We start from the raw sequence: 22,477 nt of genomic DNA, 5'->3' as shown, positions 1-22,477 counted from the left end.
CAGACTCCAGGTCTTATCTACCCTACTCAATTTTAAACTTATTGAGAATAGAAGCCATTTATTATCTCTGTATTCTCAGGACTTTCACAAAGCTTGTATTTAGTAAAAATAATTTGATTAAAATAATTCATTAATAATTCAGTCACCTATAATTACATTTGACTGTTTTCTTTGTTTTGTTAGAAAATATGTTTTAATCTAGATTTAAATATTTTTGCCTATTTTCTAAAAATAGGTTTTGCATATTTTGATCAAATGCTAATTTGTCTAGCTATAGTTTAAGGAGGAAAAGTTACTCAAATGCACTCCTAACATAGATCCTTATTTTTAAAATGAAATTCTGTACATAGTAGTGTGGACTTTAGTTTGTTGTGATCCAAAATATTTCTACCTTTTTTTCTTTTAGATCTACATCGAGATATTTTTCTATTATACTGAGGCTGTGCTTTCTTGATTATGATTTTAAGTCTTTTATGGGCAAATTTCCTTCATTTAAATGAAATTCAGAGTGTAGGAAAATACATATCTTATTAAACAAAGCCAGTCTAACATTATTTATGATATAAACTATCGTGAAAACAAACAAAAAAGTCAATTGGAAAAGACTGATCAGCTATAGCTGTGCTTTAAATTTTCAATTTCCATGCTAGTTATATTTTTGAATTTTCAGCGGTGGGTAGCCTTGTAATCTCATTTGTACAACTGAGATTGTAAAATACGATACCAATTTTTAAATTTTTAAAATTTTAAATTTTTTAAATTTTTTAAATTTCTGTCTGTGGCACATCATGAATTGTGACTTAAGAGGATGAACCCTATTTGGTGATGAATTATACCCCCAAACATTAATGATTCATTTATCATCAAAGATGACACCATAAAAGAAAATATACCATAAAAATCACTCCAAAATATAATGAGGAAACTAGAATAAGATACCTCACATTAAATATTGTGCTTCACAATATGTGCTTATCAAAACAAAGGGAAATAGCAAAAAAAGTTTTGTGGTATTGGCTTTTGTTCTTTTTATTTTTTGGCATGTTTTATGTGTGGGTGAAAATAGGATTTTAGTAAACCAATTCTTAAAGGTTGATTTATGTTCTTGAAAGGCTTTTTTTTTAGTGTTCTCGAGATTCTTATGTTTCTTAGATTCAGTGTTCTTTATATAAAAATATATTTGAATCTGATTGTTTATCCTAATGATGTAATGTGGCTGTTCCCACCTTGCACATCCTAGACATGAGAGGAACTAGAATACTTACAAGAAATACTTAAATCCAAAAATAATAAATAAATAAATAAATAAATAAATAAATAAATAAATAAATAAATAAATAAATAAAATACTTAAATCCATATGCACACAAAACACTGCCAGTGCAGTAAATACACAATATGGCTAATATGGTAGTACTAGTATTTTATAGTATATTTAAAAACGTTTTCTTTTGCTGCTTACCCATCTTATACCTGTTTATATAAATTAAAAGCAATAACATAAAAAATAATAAAGTGGAATTATCTGTAGTTTTACTACTGTGGCAGTCACTGTTAAGGATTATAGATCTTATAGTAACACTGATTAATTATCACCAGAATTTAAATAACATGGAAGATATGTCACTGTTCTTAGAGCTCTTACATATATTGAGTAATATAAGGTCGGAGCTTTGTTATCACTACTTTATGGTTGAGGAAACTGGTCCAGAAAGGTTATGTAAACCTAATATAAATCACTCCCCATTTTCCCAATGGATAAACTATCATATAATTAATTGTTATTACATTATTTACAAAGATAGAACACAATGTATCAATACTGTCCTACCACTGTTGGATCCAAAACACACTCTCCTACCCTGCCCACCAGCTCTTCATCTCAATTTTATATATTAATAGCACTGCCATCCAGTTTTGCAAATCCTGTTGGTACTATCTAAAGAAAAAAAACAGTCACTTCTCACTGTCTTTACTACTGTAAGCTTAACCTGTAGAAGCCATTATCCCATCCTGGCTAGGACATTACTGAATTCTCCTTTGCTGTTCGCCCTCACTCCAACACCGCCCATGCCTCCAGTCCATTCTCCGCACAACAGCCTCGGTAAGGTGTTTTAAGTGTCCATCAGATCATATTACCCTCTTGCTTAAAACATATCAGTATTCACATCACTCCTGATGGCACTTAGAATAGTATTCTGGGGCACTTGGGTGGCTCAGTCAGTTAAGTATCAGCCTTTAGCTTGGGTCATGATCCCAGGGTACTGGGATCAAGTCCCATATTGGGCTCCCTGCTCAGCGGGGAGTCTGCTTCTCCCTTTCTCTCTTCCTCTGCCCCTCCCCCTGCTTGTGCTAGCACGTTCTTTCTCTCTCTCAAATAAATAAATAAAATCTCAAAAAAAAAATAGTATTCCTACTCCTTACCATAGCCTTGGAGGCCCATGCAGTCCATCTCTACCCTCTTTTTGGGCCTTAAGTCCTATCTCCTGTCTCCCCTTCTACCTTGTTGCCTGCAGCTTGGCCTCAATGCCCTCCTTTCTGTCTCGGAAACATGTCACATTCATTCCTATCTCAGAGACTTTGTCCTTATTTGTCCCTTGTTTTGGCATCTTCACATAGCTGGCTACTTTGTTATTTCAGTTTCCCCAGAGATGTTTTCTCAGGCTACCTTTCTAAAGAGTCCTGTGCTCCACCACCCCATCCAGTCTCAGTCTGTTGTTTTCTTTCTTTCTCTTTTTTTTTTTTTTTTAAGATTTTATTTATTTATTCATGAGGGACACAGAAAGAGAGAGACAGAGACATAGGCAGAGGGGGAAGCAGGCTCCATGCAGGGAACCTGATGTGGGACTCGGACCCAGTACTCCAAGATCACACCCTGAGCCAAAGCAGATGTGCTTAACTGCTGAGCCACCCAGGGCAGGATAAACAAAGCCAGTCTAACATTATTTATGATATAAACTATCGTGAAAACAAACAAAAAAGTCAATTGGAAAAGACTGATCAGCTATAGCTGTGCTTTAAATTTTCAATTTCCATGCTAGTTATATTTTTGAATTTTCAGTGGTGGGTAGCCTTGTAATCTCATTTGTACAACTGAGATTGTAAAATACGATAGCACTTCTCACTAGCTGAAATTGTTCGCTTACTTCTGTATTGTCTATCTCTCTTACTACGGTAGAAACTCCACAGGAATAGGGACTTTCTCTCTTATTCGTCACAGTGGTGCCTATAATAGGCCTTCCATGAATTGCTTAATTAACAAATGATTTAAAACACACCCATGTGCTCAGAGACAATGATGCTTATTGAAGTATTGTTGTATATTCCTCAGAATTCTCACCCTGCTCTAGATAGCTGACTGAACACTGGAGTTGATTACATGGGGAAAAGATCCTTTTTAGCAGCTGGTGGAGATGGTAGAAGCATATATCTGATTAAGTGATAGTACAAAAGATAGGTTCATTTAATTCACGTTGAGTGAGTTTAAGAAATGAGACAGTATTTTCATATGAAGAATTTCAGCTCACTGAATAGCGCGTCAGTCACTACTGTGTTATTCTGTAATTGTTATAATGATGTGGAAAGATAGTTTTTCATATGGTCTCTCCTGGAACAACATGGCACATTACAGTTTCTCGGTGAGCTGGTTTCTCCAGTCATGTTTCGTTTCGTTTTGTTTTGTTTTCCAGTCATGTTTTGATCACTAAAAACCATTTTTTTTCTCATATAGCTTCTTACTGCTTCTTCCTAAACATCCTGCCATTTCAGAGATTTTTTTTTCCCAAAGATTTTATATATTTATTCATGAGAGACATACACAGAGAGGCAGAGACATAGGCAGACGGAGAAGCAGGCTCCATGCAGAGAGCCCGACATGGGACTTGATCCCGGGACCTGGGATCACGCTCTGAGCTGAAGTCAGACACTCAACCACTGAGTCACCAAGCGTCCCTTCAGGGATGTTTTTAGTGATTGGCTAGTGTATCCCTTTCCAAATGTCACCAAAATCAGCATGCACCTAGAACCTTGATTAATGTCTTCAGTCTTCTCACTGGGTCATTAGAATTGTTATATTTAGCACTAAAAATAGCTGCATCTTTCTTGTTTTTTCCTAACAAATACTGTCTTTATAAGCAGAAATACAATGTTCACAGACTTTTGCTTCATAGTATTTTAACATTTGTATGAAACCCTATGAACTAACTTCCTTTTCTATAGGTTACAAACTTCTTTTAGTGAGCAATGTTTCTTTGATAACCAAGACCAAAAATCATCAGTTTGGATAGTTTTTCCCAATATAAAAATGGTTTTTAGGGGGTAGAGTACCCTTTTAATGCATACGTTTATTAAGAAATTTTAACCAAAATCAACATAGATGCAATCAAGTAGATGTAATAGAGTCTTAAGTGCTACACGATTAGATGTTGTTGAAAGAATATGATTTTACATTTAGATGTTCTTACGCCTGTTCTAGATCAAATGATGGTTATTTGTGGTGTAGATTCATTGTCTTTAATTTGAGCTTGATGGTTTGGTTTGTATAAAACTTGATCAGCACAGGCTGCCCCATTTATCTTTTGTATCCATCTTTGTCTTAAAAGGACATCTTGAAAAGAATCTTGGAGATTTCCCATTTAACCTTGTTATAATGAGAATTATGGTCCAAAGAGGAGAGGTGGTTTTGCTGAGGTCTCACCAGGAAATAGCTGAGCTAGAACTGGAGCCTGAACCTCTCTTCCTGCTTTTGCCCCTGCATAGCTGACCCTGCAGTCTAGCCCTCACATTGTCTGCAGATGCCTAGTAAATAGACCATGCTATAGAGTTGAATTCTGACATACAGAATCACTGAATAAGCTTTGTGCTTTGATAGCACTCGGTGCCTAAGAAGTGAGTCCAACATCTGGCACCCTGTCATTCTCTTCCTGCTTCCCTTCTACTCTCCCTTCTCTCTACCCACTCTCTTCTAAAATGGACTGATGTGTTGCTTAAGACTGAACATATAATTTCCCAACACGTCCCATATTTCAGTTTCAAAGGTAACCACATGAGTAAGTGTCAGTAGGGACTGGTGCTTCCCGACCCATCCATTCTTTGTGGCCTGTCTTCTGGGTTCCTAATGCATGTGTTTGTGAGACTGCTGGCTGGGCTTTGGAGAGCAGTCTATGTCCCCGGATGGGTTCCCCCCTCCCCCCGCCCGTTTCCTCTGTGAAAAGCTAAACGAACCGTATGGGAATTGAGCCGATAACCTTGGCCTCGTTAATTTACCTTCTGTCCAATCGCCTTTTGGAAATTTATGTTCTACTGTAATGAGATTAGGAGTGAGATTTCGTTCATCCAATAAATAGTAGCAACCCCACACTAATGGCATCAGAGAGCACAGAGCTGCACAGGACAGGGTTTTGCCCTGAAGGGACTAGGATGAGTACGCGGGTCTCTAATGTAAGGCCCATAAGGCCCTGAGAGAGGACTGCTGAAAGGGGGGGAGCCGAGCACTGGGGTGAATCAGGAGGAGGGCAGGAGAACATGGGGCCCCATGCAAGGATGGATGCGGCCCCTGCAAGGATGGATGCATTGCCAGGAGTGGGAGCAGGGGAAGCTGGGTTGTGCAAGTGCAGGTGTGCCCTGCAGGGAGGGTGCGCAAGGCTGGGCACACAGGAGGACCTGAAGGGAGGTTGTGGGGGGAGAGCACTTAGCTGTCCTACTGAGGTCATCGTTCGTGACAGGGTGGGGGGTGATGGAGATCATTCAGGCAGAGCTCTTAAACAGGAAAATTCATTTCTCAGCTCCTGGAAGAGATGCTGGAAGGGAGGAGAGGCTGGTGTCAGGGAGGAACCTTTCGAAAGTGAGTGACGAGGGCCTGGTACCGTGTTCATAGCAGCAATAACTGTTAGATTTGGCAGTTAGGGGGAGAGTCCAGGGTTTGACCCTGGGAAGCTCGCAGATAGCCGGACCCTTCTAGAAGCTCATAGAATGCAGAGGCAGAGATGTTATGTAAAGGAAGTGAAAACAGGCAGTTGGACATGGGGGAGTGGTTGGAGCCAGATATGAAGATTTGGGAAGTCATTCACCAAGAGAGCTGTTGGAGCTGGGACAGGGAATGAGATCATGAAGGGATAAAGTACAGAAATAAGAAAAAAGATGGTCATGGGTCGAGCTCTGAAGAAAAGCTACATTGATGATCTAGAAAATGAGGAGTCTGAAAAATAGAGGAGGCGTGGTAAGAAGAACGAGCTCAATACAGGGTAACGGAAACCCAGGAGGCAGAGGGCTGCACATGAGGCAGATTTGCTCTGTGTCATTGAAAGATGGCAGTGAACAAGAGGGAAACATCATTCATGTTTGCTTTAATTTTATAATTAAAGAAAATTGTTTTAATTTGGACTTCACCGTGTGTCTTTTTCATACTTAGACTCTCTCTTCGAATTCTCTTAATTTGGTTCCACTGCATACTTTTCACTCTCTAGATGGTTAAAAACAAATCTCATTCCTTTATATAAGGAGTGTAGTAGCACTTGAAAGTTGTTGATGCAGTAGGTTTTACGTTATCTGTTGTGACAGTGCCAGTTATTTGAAATCACTCATTTACTCAAGTACTGAGTAGGGACCTGTCTCTGGGGACACCGTGGTAAATAGCAGAAGAAACCCCCGTTCCTGTTAAATTTACTTTCTTGCGGGGATGAGGAAGACAATAAACAGAGTACAGAAGTAAAGTGGATGGTGTTTTAGATGCTGATATATTCTAGGAAGAAAAATAAAGCCAGAAGAAGAAAGAGGATCCTGAGGATGGGAGCATTTTCAGTAGCATAGTCAGAGAAGGGTTGACTGAGAAGGTGACATTTGGATGAAGGAGGTGAAGGAGAGAGGACTCTCTAGATACCTAGGTGAAGAGGGGATAGCAAGTGCAAAGGCCCTGAGGTCAGAGCGCGCCTGGTGGGTTCAGGGGCTAGTGGGGAGGCCAGTGTTGCTGAAGCGGTGTAGGCAAGTCAAAGAGGTTAGAGAAGTCTGGGAAGCCAGATTATGGCCCTATGGTTACATGGGTAACAGTGACTTTTCCTCTGAGTGTAAAAGAAAGCCCCTGGATGGTCTTTGAGCAGAGGAGTGAGTCAGAATCATTCTGACTACAGGGGAAGGAGGGGCGCAGGGAGAAACTGGAAGATCAGCTACAAGGCTTTTGCAGATTCCAGGGAAGAAATGTTGATGGCTTGGGCTAGTGGTACCACAGGAACAGTGGGAGGTGAGCAGAATCTGGATGTATTCTGAAGACAAAGTGAGTAGACTTTAACAGATTGTGTGTGTGGTGTGAGTAGAGTCAGGGATGAGTCCAATTTGCTGTTTTAGTTTTCCAGGCCTGCGGCCACAAAGCATCCCAATCTGGGTGGCTGAAACAGCAGAAATATGTTGTCCCCGGGGTCTGAAGACCTGATGTCTGCGATTAAGGTGACAGCAGGGTTGGTTCCTTTTGAAGGCTGTGAGGGAGAACCTGATCCTGCCTGACTCCTAGCTCCTGGTAGTCTCCTGGCAATCCTCAGTGTTATTTGGCTCGTAAAAGCACCACCACCTTTACCTTCACACGGCATTTGTGTGTGTGTGTGTGTTTCACACGGCATTTGTGTGTGTGTGTGTGTGTGTGTGTGTGTGTCCCCTAATCCCCACTTTTGAGTAAGCATGCCAGCCAAGCTGGGGAAGGGGCCCACCCCACGCCAGGACGCGCTCGTCTTAACTGATCATATGGGCTTCAAGCCCACTCCCAAGGAAAGGCCCAAGCTGACTTCCTCAGGGCTAGGACTTCAACACACAAATTTTGGAGAGAACACAGTTGAGCCCAAACAGTTACCATTAACTGAGATGACAAAGTCTGTTGGAGGAGCAGGAGGATGATCCGCAAACATACATTCAACACTCAGACATTCAACTGGACACGTCAGGCCGTCAGATGAATGGGGCAGAAATTCCAGAGAGGTGTATGGGCCGCAGGTGAACATTTGGAAGTCCGGGGCATATTGATGATATTCAAAGCCAAGAAACTAGGCGAGATCACAGAGGAAGTGAGTTTGGATAGAAGAGAGTTGCGAAGACAGAGGTTACGAGATTATTAAGTTTGGGGACCAAGCCTGGGGCTCTCAAAAATGTGAAATACAAGTCTCATGCAGGCTAGTGGTTGTGGAAAAGCAGTTACATGTTGATGAAGATCATAAGTTACATTCTGTTTACGAAGTCGAGGTATTTCCCTGTGAAGCCTAAGCCAGTCGGACAGAGCATGGATTGAGTTCCCCTGGCTGATATGCTGAAGAAGTTACTGGTGCTGAAATGGAATGTTTTGAATGCCATAAAGAAGTCAAAGGACACAAATAAAAATAATAAAGAGCACTTTTCTCAGAAGGAGAAACAACTTTGGAGAACATTGTTTCAGTCCTTGATTTAAGAAGTCATTTTCTCGAAAGTCGGTCATGCTGCAGTGCTCCAGCAGCTAAATATTTTGACCCTTCTTCTTCTTCTGGTGAGAGCATAGGTAAAATAGTTCAAATCTTTAAAAAAAAATTACCAGGACAGAATTATTATTACATTTTAGCTAATTGGGAAGACAGAAAAAGAAAGCATCCCTGTAATCTAACCATTCTAACCTTTTACTGTGTTTTCTTTGAGTCTTTTCCCCACATTCTTGCTATTTCACATGGAGACCGATGTCGTGACAGCAAGGTGATGGTGGTGACATACAATAAACCTACTCAAAGTTTCTGAATATGTCTAGCTGGCATTTCCCTGAGCCACTGTACTTTCTGCTTCCCCTGCCCCTTTTCTTGGCCCAACTCTCATCCAGTTGTGTTTCCAAATTCAGTTCAGTGGTCACCTTTTGAGAAGTGCTTCTTGAGTGACATCGCCCCAGCTGTCCCAGTATGTGCACCATACGGCCCTGCAGCGTAGCACTCACCGTAATAATTCATGTTCCCACTAACTGGAGGACAGATACTAGGTTTGGGTATTTATTTCCTCAGTACCTTGCACAGGACCTGCATATAGATAATAAATGCATGAGGACGAAGAATGAATAACATCACCTTCTTTGCCTGCTCAAAACACATCTGTCACTAAACTATGAGTCCTTATTAGAATTTAAAACAGTTTTGTTTAAACTGTGCCATTAACTAGCAGTGGAATATATAATATACCACAATATATATGCAAAGATGCCCCTTTAAAAGTATTCATATAAGGGCACCTGGGTGGCTCATTCATTGAGCATCTGCCTTCGGCTCAGTGTATGATCTTGGGGTCTTGGGATCGAGTCCTGCATTAGGCTCCCCGCGGGGAGCCTGCTTCTCCCTCTGCATATGCCTCTCTCGCATGCGTGCTTTCTCTCTGTCTCTGTCTCTCGTGAATAAATAACTAAATTTTTTCTTTAAAAAATGAAATAAAAGTATTCATATAGATTTTTGCTTAAAGGGTTAAATTTGTCCCTAAAAACCAATGCCCAGAACCCTTCAGTTTCTTACCAAAAAGATACTGAAATATTTACTGTACATAGCTTTTTTTTTTTTTAAGTATTGACTATGTCCCCTCAAATTATTAAGCAAATTGAAGTGATTTGAACATACCTATCTAAGTAAGGTAAGAGGAAAAAAATGTAGAAGCTTGGAGGGTTAAAATTGCTGACAGTAAAGGAAGAAGTTTTGCATTTTAGTTAGTGGATTGTGTTGGAAATGGGAGTTTATCTAGCATAATTTGAGATTTATAATCTGAGTAAAGAGAGTGGAGAAGTATTGTAATAGTTCTTTGATACCAAAAATATTTCCCTGATGACTTGACTCAAGATTCTTCTCCTCCCTACCCACCTAGAATGCAAATAAGATTTTCTGGTCAACTTTCTCAAAAATATGGAGAAAAGTAAATATGTGAATATTATTTTTTGGTGCTTTTGAAAAAGGCTGTGCTTTGCTATACAGAATTCTGGATAGCATTCCTCCACTGATAGAGTTTTCATTTTCTAAGTCACACTCGTGACCCATAAATACTGAATTCATTTAGGCAACCACGAGTATTGACAGATTTTGAGCTAAACTATACAGCATATCAAATGTGCTACTACAGTGTATTTATTTAAATCTTGATTTCTTTCCTCAGCTCTACCTTACGAAGTGTTTCTACTGGATCTTCAAGACCTTCCAAAATATGTTTGGTGTGTGGGGATGAGGCTTCAGGATGTCATTATGGGGTAGTAACCTGTGGCAGCTGCAAAGTGTTCTTCAAAAGAGCAGTGGAAGGTAAATGTTCATGTGGGTGTTCCTTTTACACCTTTTCTTTCCTAGTGTGTAGTTTACTGGTATAGTTGACTCTAAGTCATTATTGGGAAATAATTCAAAAACATTTCTGATGCAATCTGTCAGTGATAAATAGTAATGATGTCTTTACCTAAAACCACCTGGTGATTTTCCACTGAGCACTATTTAATGGGCAAAATTTAACATTGGGAACTGAGATCAGCGAAAAATAACTTTTTGTTTTTGTTGGTCTTGGTTTTTCAGTGAACCTTAGAAAGATAATTCTACGTAAATTTAATTTGCATGAGTGCAGGAGCATTTTTACTAGGCCCACATAGGATGCATCATGTCTTTTCTGTGTTTCTGTGCAAATATATGTGTGGCAAATTAAAACATTAATATCAGAGTCATGTCTGTAATTTAAATTGCGTTCCATACAGAATGACTCCATTGAGCAGCTGCTTCGGATTCCAGGTCCCAGCTAAAGTCTTACCTTTGTTCTAACTGAAGGTTTACAAATCAGGATGTTAAACATCTGACTGCAATTCTCTAGGTGTATTTAGGCTAGCTTTTGCTTCTGTCCGAGTAATTGTACTTCCTAAGGAGAAGTACTATCTTTTAGTTTCTTTTTTGCCTCCCTCCATCCTCACTTATAAGCAATTAATTAACATCAGACTTAGTCCAAATGGTTTTATTAAATGTTGACTACATGACTGGTTGAAGTGTAGAAGTTTTGCTATTAGTTAGCAGTGTCACCGGCATAATTGACGTTGATTTCAAAAAGGAGCGGGACATGAAAACGCCCATAGGTTTATTTCTCAGGGCAGTTTTCTGGGATGTTTCAGAGACCTAAGGGTAAGGGACTTGAATGATTAATCTTTGTTTTGCTGGTAACCATGAGTAAATGTCTTCAGTTCCAGATGAAAAAGCTGACCAAGTAGTCACTTCTGTGCTTCTGGGTTTGATTTCACATTATTTAGTTAATATTACATGATTTTACATTATTTACACCATTAATTATTTAATAGTCCCCAAACCCAGCACTGAATCAGTAATAGGCATTCTGTATTTCTTTCGCAGAATATGGGCTCTTGGTTATAGGTGACAGAAAATTGAACACAAACTGGCTTAAGCACCAATGGAAATTCATTGGCTCACGTAACTCTAAAGCCCTGGTATAGGCTTGGCTTCCCATAAGTCATGGTCTTAAGCCAGGTGGTTAGAGCTCAGTTCCATGACCTGCCCCCCTTGACTTTGCTCTGGCTCTGTTCTTGTCCATATTGTCTCATGGTGATTAGACAGCCACCAGGACCTCGTGAAAAAGAGGTTCTCTGTTGCCAACAGTTCTTATAAGTCCCCAGTTAAATCTAAGACTACACTTGGCCCCCATATTCCCCTCTGAACCAATCACAGTGACCTGGGAATGCAGGGATTTGACAGGCTACTTCTGGCTGGAGTCTGCTAACCTATGCTACCTAGACCAACAGTGGGGAATAGCATTTCCTACAGGAAAAAAAAATGGATCCTGTTACCAGGAGACTGAGTCTTGGAAAATAAATTTGTATGATAGTGAAGTCAATTTATTTTTTTCAGACTTTCCTCCCCTGTCACCCCCTTCTCTCTTTTCTTAACTATATGATTGTCTCAGTAGTAGATAAATAGGTAAAATTGCCTCTGGTACCTTCCTAATGCCACTTTGTATCTTCCAATATAAAGACTCCCCCCACCCCCCACCTCCTGCTCGCTCCAGGCTCACTAATTAGTGAACAAAGTAAGGTGATATATAAAAATAAAGCAGTGTGGAGAAGGGCATTTGGAGCAGGACCCTCTGTGTTGCCCCGCAGGTGGGTCAGCCTTCTTATCAGGACCCAAGTTTCAACTCTATAGAACCTGCACTTCTCTGCTTCAGAAGCAAAAGGTTTTCCCAATGTTTTTGCATAGTTTTCCCTGTTTTAAGTAGGTTCTATGAAAGTAACTGAGGAAATAATTATTTTTGTAGACTTAAGGTATAAATAAATAAGGAAAGCTTTGATATCTATAATCTTCATTGAAGAGCTGATCAATAACAGTGAAACAGTGAAACTTGATTAACACTTTTTAAAACTTCTATTAATATACCTTAGTCCCTATTTTGGAGGGGAATTATGATTTTAGAGTTCACCTGCATGAAACAAGACTATAAATTTTGAATATAAACTTCATGAGAGTCAGGACTTGTTTTTATTTTGTATTTGTTACTTCTTTATTGTTTTATTGTGTGATAGAATATATGAGAAATTTGTCTTTGTATCAGAACTTTCTGATTTAATAAATTATTTTTCTAATACTTTATATAGTTTGAGGTGGTGGTTATAAAATTATGGTGTGTAGATTCTTTTTTATTCCCCTTTTACAGATGAAGACAATTAGGATTAGACCCAGTCTACTAACTAGTCTATTCAAAATCATGAAGCCAAAAACTCAGACCTGTATTAAAGTCTTTAGGACTCCACACAGACCCAGCCTAACACCTCATGGCCCCAAATCCCACGATCTATTTCTTTCATTTTTCTTAATTTTCAAGTTTATGGACATTCGACCCTATATGTCATTCGCTCATGCCTACTTGGTGATAACAAAGGGAGTGATGTAAGCACTGAGAAGACATAATTTGGCACTGTTAGTATGTGTGCATACTTATGTGTGACTATGGTTGTACATACACGTATGCAAACACGCATGTGTTTTTAAATTTGAATACTTACCAAGTTTGTTTTCTAGCTTTCCCTGATAACTGTAAACTTCTCCTTAGATCACAAAAGCAGAGAATTCCAAGTGGAAGTGGATAGAAGGAGAAGGAGCTGGGATGAAGGGAGCCAGTTAAGCTGAAAAGAGCTAACCACACCAAAGACAGAACTGGAAGTGTCTGCTAGAGTGGAGACAGGAGGAAAAACATAGCAATTTGAGCTCTGAGTTTCCAGGTTTAAGGCTTTATGCCCCAGAGCACTTTACTCTAAAGATTGGTATAGTGGTATAATAACTGTAGGGAGACTGAAAATTGTTTTTTTAAAGTGTAAATTATAATCTTTGTGTTCTGTTTAATGTGATGTATATATGTGTTTATTTTTTCATCTTAAACATTTAATATAAAAATCCTTAGAAGTTTCATTCAGAACACCTTATTTTCCAATAATGTCTGTTAAGAGTCATATCATTGTACCTTAAAAATGGAAGTTTATATATTTTTTTTAAATTTGAGTTGCTTATTTGCCTTGAAGATTTGTTAGGACCTTTCTATCTTAAAAAGAATAAGCATTTATGTATTTATATTTTTTAAGTAGGGTTTGCCCTTGGGTGGATACTGGACTGATTTTAGGGTCAGAAGATTTAGTTTTAATTTCTGGCTCTGCCACTCATTAGGTGAGTTATTTAATTTGCCTGGGTTTCAGTTTCTTTATATCTCAATAGGAAAAGTAGTATTGCCCTATGTACTTCTAAGAAAAATTAAATGAAAACAAAATGTTTTTGCAGATTTTATAAATCAAAGTACATCAAAATATTAGATATTTATTTTAATATTAGATTCCTTAGGATCAAATGCTACAGTTCTCTAATGTCTTTACAGAGAGACATATAGAATAATGTGGTGCTGTTAGGTTTCTTCATTAGATCTTCATTTTTTCTATAATACAGTATTTTCTTTATAGTGCTGCCCTTGGAAGCTGTAAGATCCTTCTAGACTAGCAGTTCTCAAAAGTTCTCAAAAGGCATGTGGGGGAAGTGGGGATAACAGAGGGTCTGCCAAAATTTTCTGTAGAGGCTGTCCCACACATTCCATTGTGGCCTGGACTGTTGAGATTTCCCCTCATAATGACCCTCTGGCAGTCTCACCTTTGGAAGTTGCATAGTAGAGAAAATATTAAGAACATCAACTGGACTTTCAGCTTCTCTGTTAGGTATCTTTAGGGCAGGACAGAGTCTTGCCAGAGTCTATTCAGCAAGACTCTAGATATTTAGTCACCACCAAATAAATGTTTGAAGGTACATGTGAGTGTATACATGTGGCATCAGAGCAACTGAGGTTAAATGACTTCCCGCCAAATCAGTAAATTAGCAATAAAACCAGCCAAAGAGTTCACATGCAGGCCTCTGGCCTTCTAATCTGCAGCCCTAATTCTAGTCTGAGTTTTTACTATCTCAGTCTTTTTCCAACTATAAATTACCCTGAGTTTCATCTCATGTGTATTTTATTTTGTGATTCCTCAATGAACAGAGCCAACTACATTCTGTATACTATTTTATAACCCAATTTCTTTTTTGGATATTCAGTATACAAGCAAAGTCTGGTAGACACAACTACCACAAACCACTGAAGAGTTACAAGGCTGTAAAAAGGAAGAGAGAGAGTTCATTATTATGTAAAGTCAACTGGATTTATATTTTTGTAAGCAGACCTGTTAGGCTAAAGAGTCCATATCTTGGTAAAGGTCAGCCAAATCGTATGATGTCAGTTTCCATACTCAAACATTTCCGTTCAAGTAAGAGACTTACAAATTTATTTCCTGAAATGATAATCACTTTAGGAGATATGGTTATAGATTAATCAAAGGATTCTTCAAATACACAGAATTTTAAGGCAACCAGGCCTGTGAATATGTACCTCAGTCCTTCCAAATGTAGTTCGCAGCATATAGATTATAGAATCTTTACATTTATAGATTATTCTTTGCGGGAAACTATTCTTAAATGTGATGGTTGGTTAACAGTTAATTTCCTTTCCTTTTCTGAAATTAATGATTAAACTGAATAGGTCCAGAGGAAAGCGTGTCTTGCTATGTCAAACCCACATTTGCCTTATCAATGCTATATGAGCAAGTGGGAGGTGTAGGGGAATAGGGGATGGGCACAATACCATTGTGCCCCAAAATAGAGAACTTGAATTTAGTAGACACAAACTAATTAGGATGGTATTATATAATAATTGAAATATAGCCATTCTTTTTTAACTGGCAATACAAAATTAAAGAAATGATAATGCAAGGAAATAATTTATACTTATTAGTTGTCTTCAGTTCATGATATGATATGATATAGCCTTCAGTGTCCCCATGAGGCATGTATAGGAAGCTAAAAAGCATTAAAATCCATTATGAGTCTTCCAGAACTGCTGATAGGAAGCCAACGACTGTTCTGGCTTACAGTTTTCTCATAAAATTCTTTAAAGATTATTTCTTTCCTTCACCTGATATTGGGAACCAAGTAACCTGATTTTTTCTAATTACTTATTTTAAGAGCTTAAATAAATACCTACCCAGTAGATCATATCTATGGTTTTTACGAACACTCCTTTCTTCCTTATATAAACATAAGGCCTTAGTGCTAATTGCAAATATTTGCCTAGATTTTTTATATCCCTTCAGTTTGTTGCTATGGAAACATGCAAAGCCATGACATTTAGGCCAACCCGGAAGGTAAGGGAAGGCTTCTTGAAGAATTGACCCCCAAACTGAATCTTGAAAGATTAGAATTGGCAGTGGTGAAGAAAGAAAAGGATAGACTGCCCAGGACACCAGAAGCAATTTCACATTAAGCACTTTGAAAATTTGAGGTGTGAGGTAATAGAAGATGAAGCTGAATGTGCAGATTGGGTCCGGGTCTTGGTCCATAAGTAGGGGCCTGAACTTACCCTTGGGCGAAACAGAAGGTCTGAATGTCTTTATGTAGCAGAATGGCAAGCTCAGTTTTACATTTAATATCTGGCTTCACAGAGGTATGCTTGTTTAAACAGGGACAATTCTGGTGTCTGTTTTAAATCATTTTGGTAAGAGATGTCCGGGGAAAGAACTAGATCATCAGTGTTGAGAGGAGGGGTAGTTAAGGAGACTATCTGGGGAGGAACATTGGTAGTTCTATATTAGAGGTAAAGAAAGATGATTCTCCAGGCTCATCTGCTGATATTAGTTAGGAGCATTGGAGAGGAAACATCTTTGGGGACATGAGAAAAAAGGTTCATTCATTCAGCAAACATTTATTTAATATATACTAAATGCCAGTCACCATTCTAAGTATACCTAGGGATATCTTACATTAAGATCAGATACACAAAGATCCCTGCCCTGGTGGAGAGTGTACATTCTAGTAAGGGGTGGTAGAGACAGTAGACATAATAAGGAGTAATTTATGTAGCATATGAAAAAAGGGGGGCCATTGTCAGGATGAATAACCTCAGGAATGAGGTTTGATTTAGTGCAATGAGTTTGAAATGTCTATAGGACATTCAGGTGTGCTTAACAGAAAGTTGGATGTGAGATTCTGAAGCTTGGGGACTAAGGCAAGATTGAAAACAAAGATTTTGGAATTATCATCCATGAAAACAGATGGATTTGCCCAGGAAATGGGTACTTAGACAAAGAATGTGCCATTGTTAGAACCTTAGAGAACATAAATCTGGGACATCGTGCGTAAGAGTGTGTGTGTGTGTGTGTGTGTGTGTGTGTTAGGCATCTGTGAATGATTTTTCTCTCTTCTCTCTTCTCCAAGTTGTACACAGAAAGTCCTAATTAACTTGGTCTATGGTTATTTTAAGGTTAGCTAGACTTCGGACGTTATTGTATATGTGGAATTTTCTATCCCAGTTTTTGTTTTTATTCATCATTAAGCCTTGATTATTATTAAATCCTTAATCCAGGGCCCACAACTAAACATGATATAAAGATTTGATTTGCTGACCAATGCAGAGATAATGCCAAACACATAGCAGGTGCTCAAGCAACATTGTTGCTTGATTGTTCGATAATTATTTATATATGGAAGTCACTCTTGTTTCTGTCATTGTTTCTCTGAAATAAAAAATACATTGAAGTGGCTTACTAGAAAATAATTTGAAGAAGGGACAGGTGGGTCAAAAGTAAATTAACATTATCCAAGGAGAGCTTTTTGTAAGTTAAAATTTTAAGTTAAGGTGCACTTCACTTCACAAATTTGTAAAATATAAATTAGAAGCCCAGTGATTTTCAAATGTTTACATGTATTTGTTTGGCACCCATCTCATTCCAGAAGAACATCCAAAGAAACAACTTTATGTAAGTTAACATGAAATTTAAAATTAGTGAAATGAAAAATGGGACAAAGGGAAGATGAAAGCAAAATAGAGAAGAATAGAGCCAGGACTGGGGGTGACATAGAGAATATATGCCCTGAGACTTTTGTAGAGACTGGCCACTCACTCATCTGGCTCTCGTCTTTCTAGTAGCCAACCCAAAGACAAGAGTGAGTCACCTAACCTATGATGTTCTTAAAAACTAGTGTAAAGGATTGCCTGTTGGTAAGAAAATTTTCATGAGCATTGGTTTTAATGTATCTGTTCCTTTTACGCGAACCGTAATTGGAAATTTAAAAAATAACACTTTTTTTTGCTGTTAATGGAATAGTTTGGTTTATAATAAGGAGCAGTGCTTTATTTTTTTATTTTTATTTTTTTTTAGGAGCAGTGCTTTAAAAAATGCTTTATTTTGTCAACCACCTGCTCCTATAATAGTAGCTGCCATTATCAAACAGTTACTAGATGCCAGACACTGTGTCCAGTCCTCCATGTTTTCACTTACTCCTCACAACAGCCTTCTTAAATCTGAAAGTTTTGTGATCTTTCAAAGGTAGTATCTTTAAATCTAAACTCTCGGAACAAGGAAAACGTTGCCTGTGTTTTAACGAGCCTTTATGCTATGATCCTTCAACTCTTGAATTTAATAGCAATAATAGTAAATATCTAAGTACTTATTTCATGCTCATGATGCTAAGAACTTTATTGTATATTCTCATTTTAATCCTCATAATAATCCTGTGAAGTAGGTATGATTATTATCTGTCCTCTTGTTAGAGATCTGTCATTTGAGGCATGTGAGAGGCAAGTAGTTCAAGATCACTGAGACTGAAGGACGTGGGATTTGAACTCAGGAAGCCCAGGCATTCTGACTCTGTGTACTTAACACTGCCTCTCACAGAGTTACAAAGATCCCAACTATTTTTACCCGCTAAAAAGTAGGGCAACCTCTCTAGCTTCAGAACACTTATGAAGAGCACATTATAATTTAACAGTTATCTCTCTATACGCTAAATAATTAACTCTTAGCCATTCCAAGTTGAAATTCTAATGTGAATTTCTGTTGCCCTAATGGGAGAGAATTGGGTAGTCTATTTTTTCTTAAGGAATGATCTCCATATTTTAAAAAAATTACCATTACCATCCTGAAGTACCTATTTAACATCTTTGGTATTAATCTAAAGCTTTATTTAAAACTTTTTATCTTCCTGCGTTTCATTTCCTGTGTGTGATACAAATTCGATATAACCTATCAGGTTCAGAGAACCACTGTGAGAATGGCCTACCTCATACAAACCTGGAAGCTGCTAACTCCTCAGCTCTTTGTTGTCTGCTTTATGCCTTGTGGCTCAGAAAGGGACCTGAGAGCCAGAGGGCACAAAGCTGCTCTCACAGAACTTGCACTCATGGTGTTATCAGGATCATACAACTTACATGATTTGATACTTTGACACTGAAAATGAAAATTGCTAAATTGACTGCAGTCAAATGCCAAAATAGGGTCCTGGAAGGGCAGAGAGGATGCGGAGGCATTTAGGCATTGAGGAGGAACGGTAGGAGGAGGAGTGGAAAGAAGGAGCCTGAACCTGAGCCCACTGGCTTGAGCAGGCCCAGTTCAGCGGCAGCCTGGCCAGAGTAGGCCCATGCTCAGATGTGGAGCTGGCAACGGAACAAAGACACTAGGGCTGGATTATGTAAAGCCCTCATATTGGAATGAGAAATCACAGCCATTCTCTTAAATATATCCAGTCTTTTTATAAAACTCTTTACAGTGGAAAAAGTCAACATAGTGGCTTAGACAATTCTGTCTCTAGTGTGCAGCAGTGAGTGGCTCATGGCAGGTGCCACCTAGAGGAGGAGATGACAACTGAGATGGGATTGTGGATGACAGAGAGTAGAAAGGACCTAACTTGGGATGGCATTGGTGCTGTTGAGTGGAAGGCCTGATTTGAGTGGTGAGAGAGAGGAATTGGCAGGACCCGATGGTGGATTCATTTGGGAGAAGGAGGTCTCTGACAGAGACCGGGGAAGGAAACATGCTAAGAATAGAGATGATGGAAAAGTGGAGGGTTGGAACCAGTGAGTCTGTGGCAATCTGTTCTCCAAAAGGGATAAAGCAGCCCAGGTAAATAGGAAAGGAAAAGCAGAGACAAAATTCTGAAAAAAGTTCACTTTCTACCTAGAAATAGTTTCTTGAAAACTTTAAAATAAACTGCACAGTTAAGTATTCAGCATTTGGCAGATTGGCTGAGCTTTAGGCAATAGATACGAGTGGCTGTTTTGGCTGTTTGGTGCCGTGTGCGGGAAGCCACACAATGAGATTGAAAGCCTGCTGAAGGAGTTGGGCCCACAGCACCGATGGAACAGGCCTGCTGGCTGTAGTTATCATTGGGGGGACTTGTGCTGTTGTTACTTCTCATATTAGAGGGTCTAAATGATGATTTCAGCAGCTTATAACCCCGTAGGGAGCCACAACATGAAGCTATTTATAGTTGAGAAGGCAGAAAAATTCTGTAGCAAATAAAAAGATGCCAGTGTTTCAAGTCCCTAAAATTTTTCCTGTAATTTTTTGGTTTTTAAGGACAGACATAACTAGCGTAGTGATTTTTTTTTTTCCCCTTTTAACCTTATTTCTTGGTATCTGTGTTCACTACCCATCCTGACTTTTTAGATAGGAAACAGAGAGGCTGGTAATAATGTTTTAAGAGATAGGCAGATACGTGTAGCACACACACACTTCCAGAGCTTTGCCCCACCTCGCTCGACCACCCAGGGATGGCTGCTCTGGAGCTAAGGAGTGAGGAGAAGCTCGAAAGTCGTCGGCAAGACAGTTACTGTATAAAACCCTCTGTGCACATGTGCCCATTCTCTCACATTCACACACCTCCCTCCAACATCATAGACCAAATCCACATCCAGAGCAGAACAGATCAACAGCAAGGAATGAAGCTCACAACTCTCATAAGCAACATAGATTGTTTCCATTTTGCCCTCAGGTTGTCCCTATTTGGAGCTCTTTAATAAATGCTAGCTCTTGGAATTTGTTAACTATAACGTTGCATTTACGAAAGCAGCACCTTCCTGTATGTGCTGTGTTGCTAATTAACGGTGAACTTTTATACCTCAACAGAGCAAAGAACAATCCCTAAGGAAGAGTGAGAAATATATTTTCTCTTTACAGGTAGGAGACCAAAGGCTCCATTAAATTGCTGGCATTTGACAGCCTAATATATCGTTACAAAAGTGTTTGTTTACTTTTCTAATGTTAGCACATGAAAAAAAGCAAACGAAATAAAACAACAGAATAAAGGATCTAAATCTAGAAGGGCATCATAATTGTCAACAAGAACTGTGTAGAATCACTTATAGAAAATTAGTGGAGGAGTAGACAGGGTGAGGTTTTTAGGAAGTTTAACATACATTTCAAATTACATATATCACTATAGTATAGCTCAGGCTCATTAAATTATATTTTATTTCAATGGAATCAAAACTATATAATTTGAAAACTAAAAGGAAGATACCTCCTTCTTCTCCCCCCCCCCAATCCCTTTTTTATTTTATTCTCCAATTTGGGAGGAAGAACCAGGGCTTAAGTTTATAGATTCAACCACACTCTTATAAGCCATACTGATCACTTACTAATATTTTTAGTGAAATGCTACTTGGAAATTATCCAGCAGTTTGCACACTTACTGTGAGAGTCTTCCAGTAAGAAGCCATATAATAAAACATTTCCAAAATGAGCTTTTAAATCCTTTTTAGGGGCACGTGGGTGGCTCAGTCAGTTAAGTGTCTGCCTTCAGCTCAGCTCAGCTTAGCTCAGCTCATGATCCCAAGGTCTTGGGATTGAGCCCCATGTTGGGGCTCCCTGCTCGGCAGGGAGTCTGCTTCTCTCTCTCCCCGGTGCTCTCTCTCAAATAAATAAATCTTTAAAAAATAATATAAAGTCCTTTTTATGTGGAATGATAGTAGAGTAAAAAGAGAATTGGCCTTGGGTCAGACAACATGGACTTCAGTCCATAGTGCTACTGACTCCGATACTTTGAGCAAATAATGGAACATCTGTTTCCTCTTCTAGAAACAAGAGAAATTAAATCTTGAAATATCAGCCCTACCCATCCCTCAGAGTTAGGAAGATAAAAACTAGTACATATATGTTTAAACTGCTTTAGAAACAATAATGATTTTCTTTGCAAACATTGCATTTAAAAAAGAACTTTCCCCTTCTTGGGAAGTAATTTAATCGGTATACCTTAGTTCTCAATAAAATGTGGAACATTTAAACTGAAGCTATTTTATATACATGTTAAATATTTAGTTTGAAGGAAAAACTAGTAAAACTTAAAGCATCTGTTACTTTAAGCAAAACTTGGAGTTTTGGCTTCTTTGTCACTAGTTTAGGCAGATCTGTATTGTTCTTGAGTATTGGGCCAAAGGGCCACGGTGGGGAAACCTTTGCATTTAAGGTCAGGATTTAAATTTAATCCACCTAAATAGAGAATCAGACAAAGAACAAAGACCATTTTTCACACTTTCAACATCTTATTATTTGCAAGATCACAATTACTTTTTACCATCCTTTTTTTTAAATTAACTCTACCAAGATTTCTAAAACATACTGCATTCTCTTATCCTCCCACTCTTGTTGAACGACTTAATTGGAAAACTGAGTGCAGAATTAGTTTAAGTTGATTATTTTTCATCTGGCTACACCATAGCATTTTCCCAGTTGGACCAGGCTCAGCAATTTGATATTGCTAGCATTACATAAGTACTAATTGTTTTTGCTTTGTTTTGTTTTTTGCTATCTAATATGAACTAGGGTGACATTCAAAAAAAGAATCAGAGTGGAGTACTGGTAGCCATTAATTAGAAATCTTTTAAAAATTACTGTTTTTTTTTAAAGAAGAATAGATGAAGTTGTTACAGAAATGCTATTAGTAAATAATACTAGACAAAAAAATTCCTTCAGACAACCTTCTCTTCCAGCTTTTTTTTAAAAAGATTTTATTTATATATTTATTCATGAGAGACACAGAGAGCCTGAGAGGTAGACAGAGGGAGAAGCAGGCTCCTCACGGGGAGCCTGATGCAGGACTCCATCCCTGGATGGGGTCACGCCCTGAGCCGAAGGCAGATG

At 38.5% G+C, this 22,477-nt stretch overlaps 1 protein-coding gene across 4 annotated transcripts in view; it reads left to right on the top strand.

Annotated features, from left to right (window-relative positions):
- The window catches only part of NR3C2 (nuclear receptor subfamily 3 group C member 2), a 330,635-nt gene that overhangs the window by 155,922 nt on the left and 152,236 nt on the right, over positions 1 to 22,477 (top strand). For all 4 annotated transcript variants that reach the window (XM_049094172.1, XM_049094173.1, XM_035699336.2 and 1 more), the window contains one exon: positions 10,120 to 10,259. In XM_049094172.1, the coding sequence (XP_048950129.1) occupies positions 10,120 to 10,259 (140 nt within the window). The remainder of the gene's footprint in view (positions 1 to 10,119; positions 10,260 to 22,477) is intronic.

The sequence above is a fragment of the Canis lupus genome, chromosome 15, assembly GCF_003254725.2.
Source record: "Canis lupus dingo isolate Sandy chromosome 15, ASM325472v2, whole genome shotgun sequence".
Lineage (NCBI taxonomy): Eukaryota > Metazoa > Chordata > Mammalia > Carnivora > Canidae > Canis > Canis lupus.
This window is presented reverse-complemented; position numbering and strand designations above follow the sequence as displayed.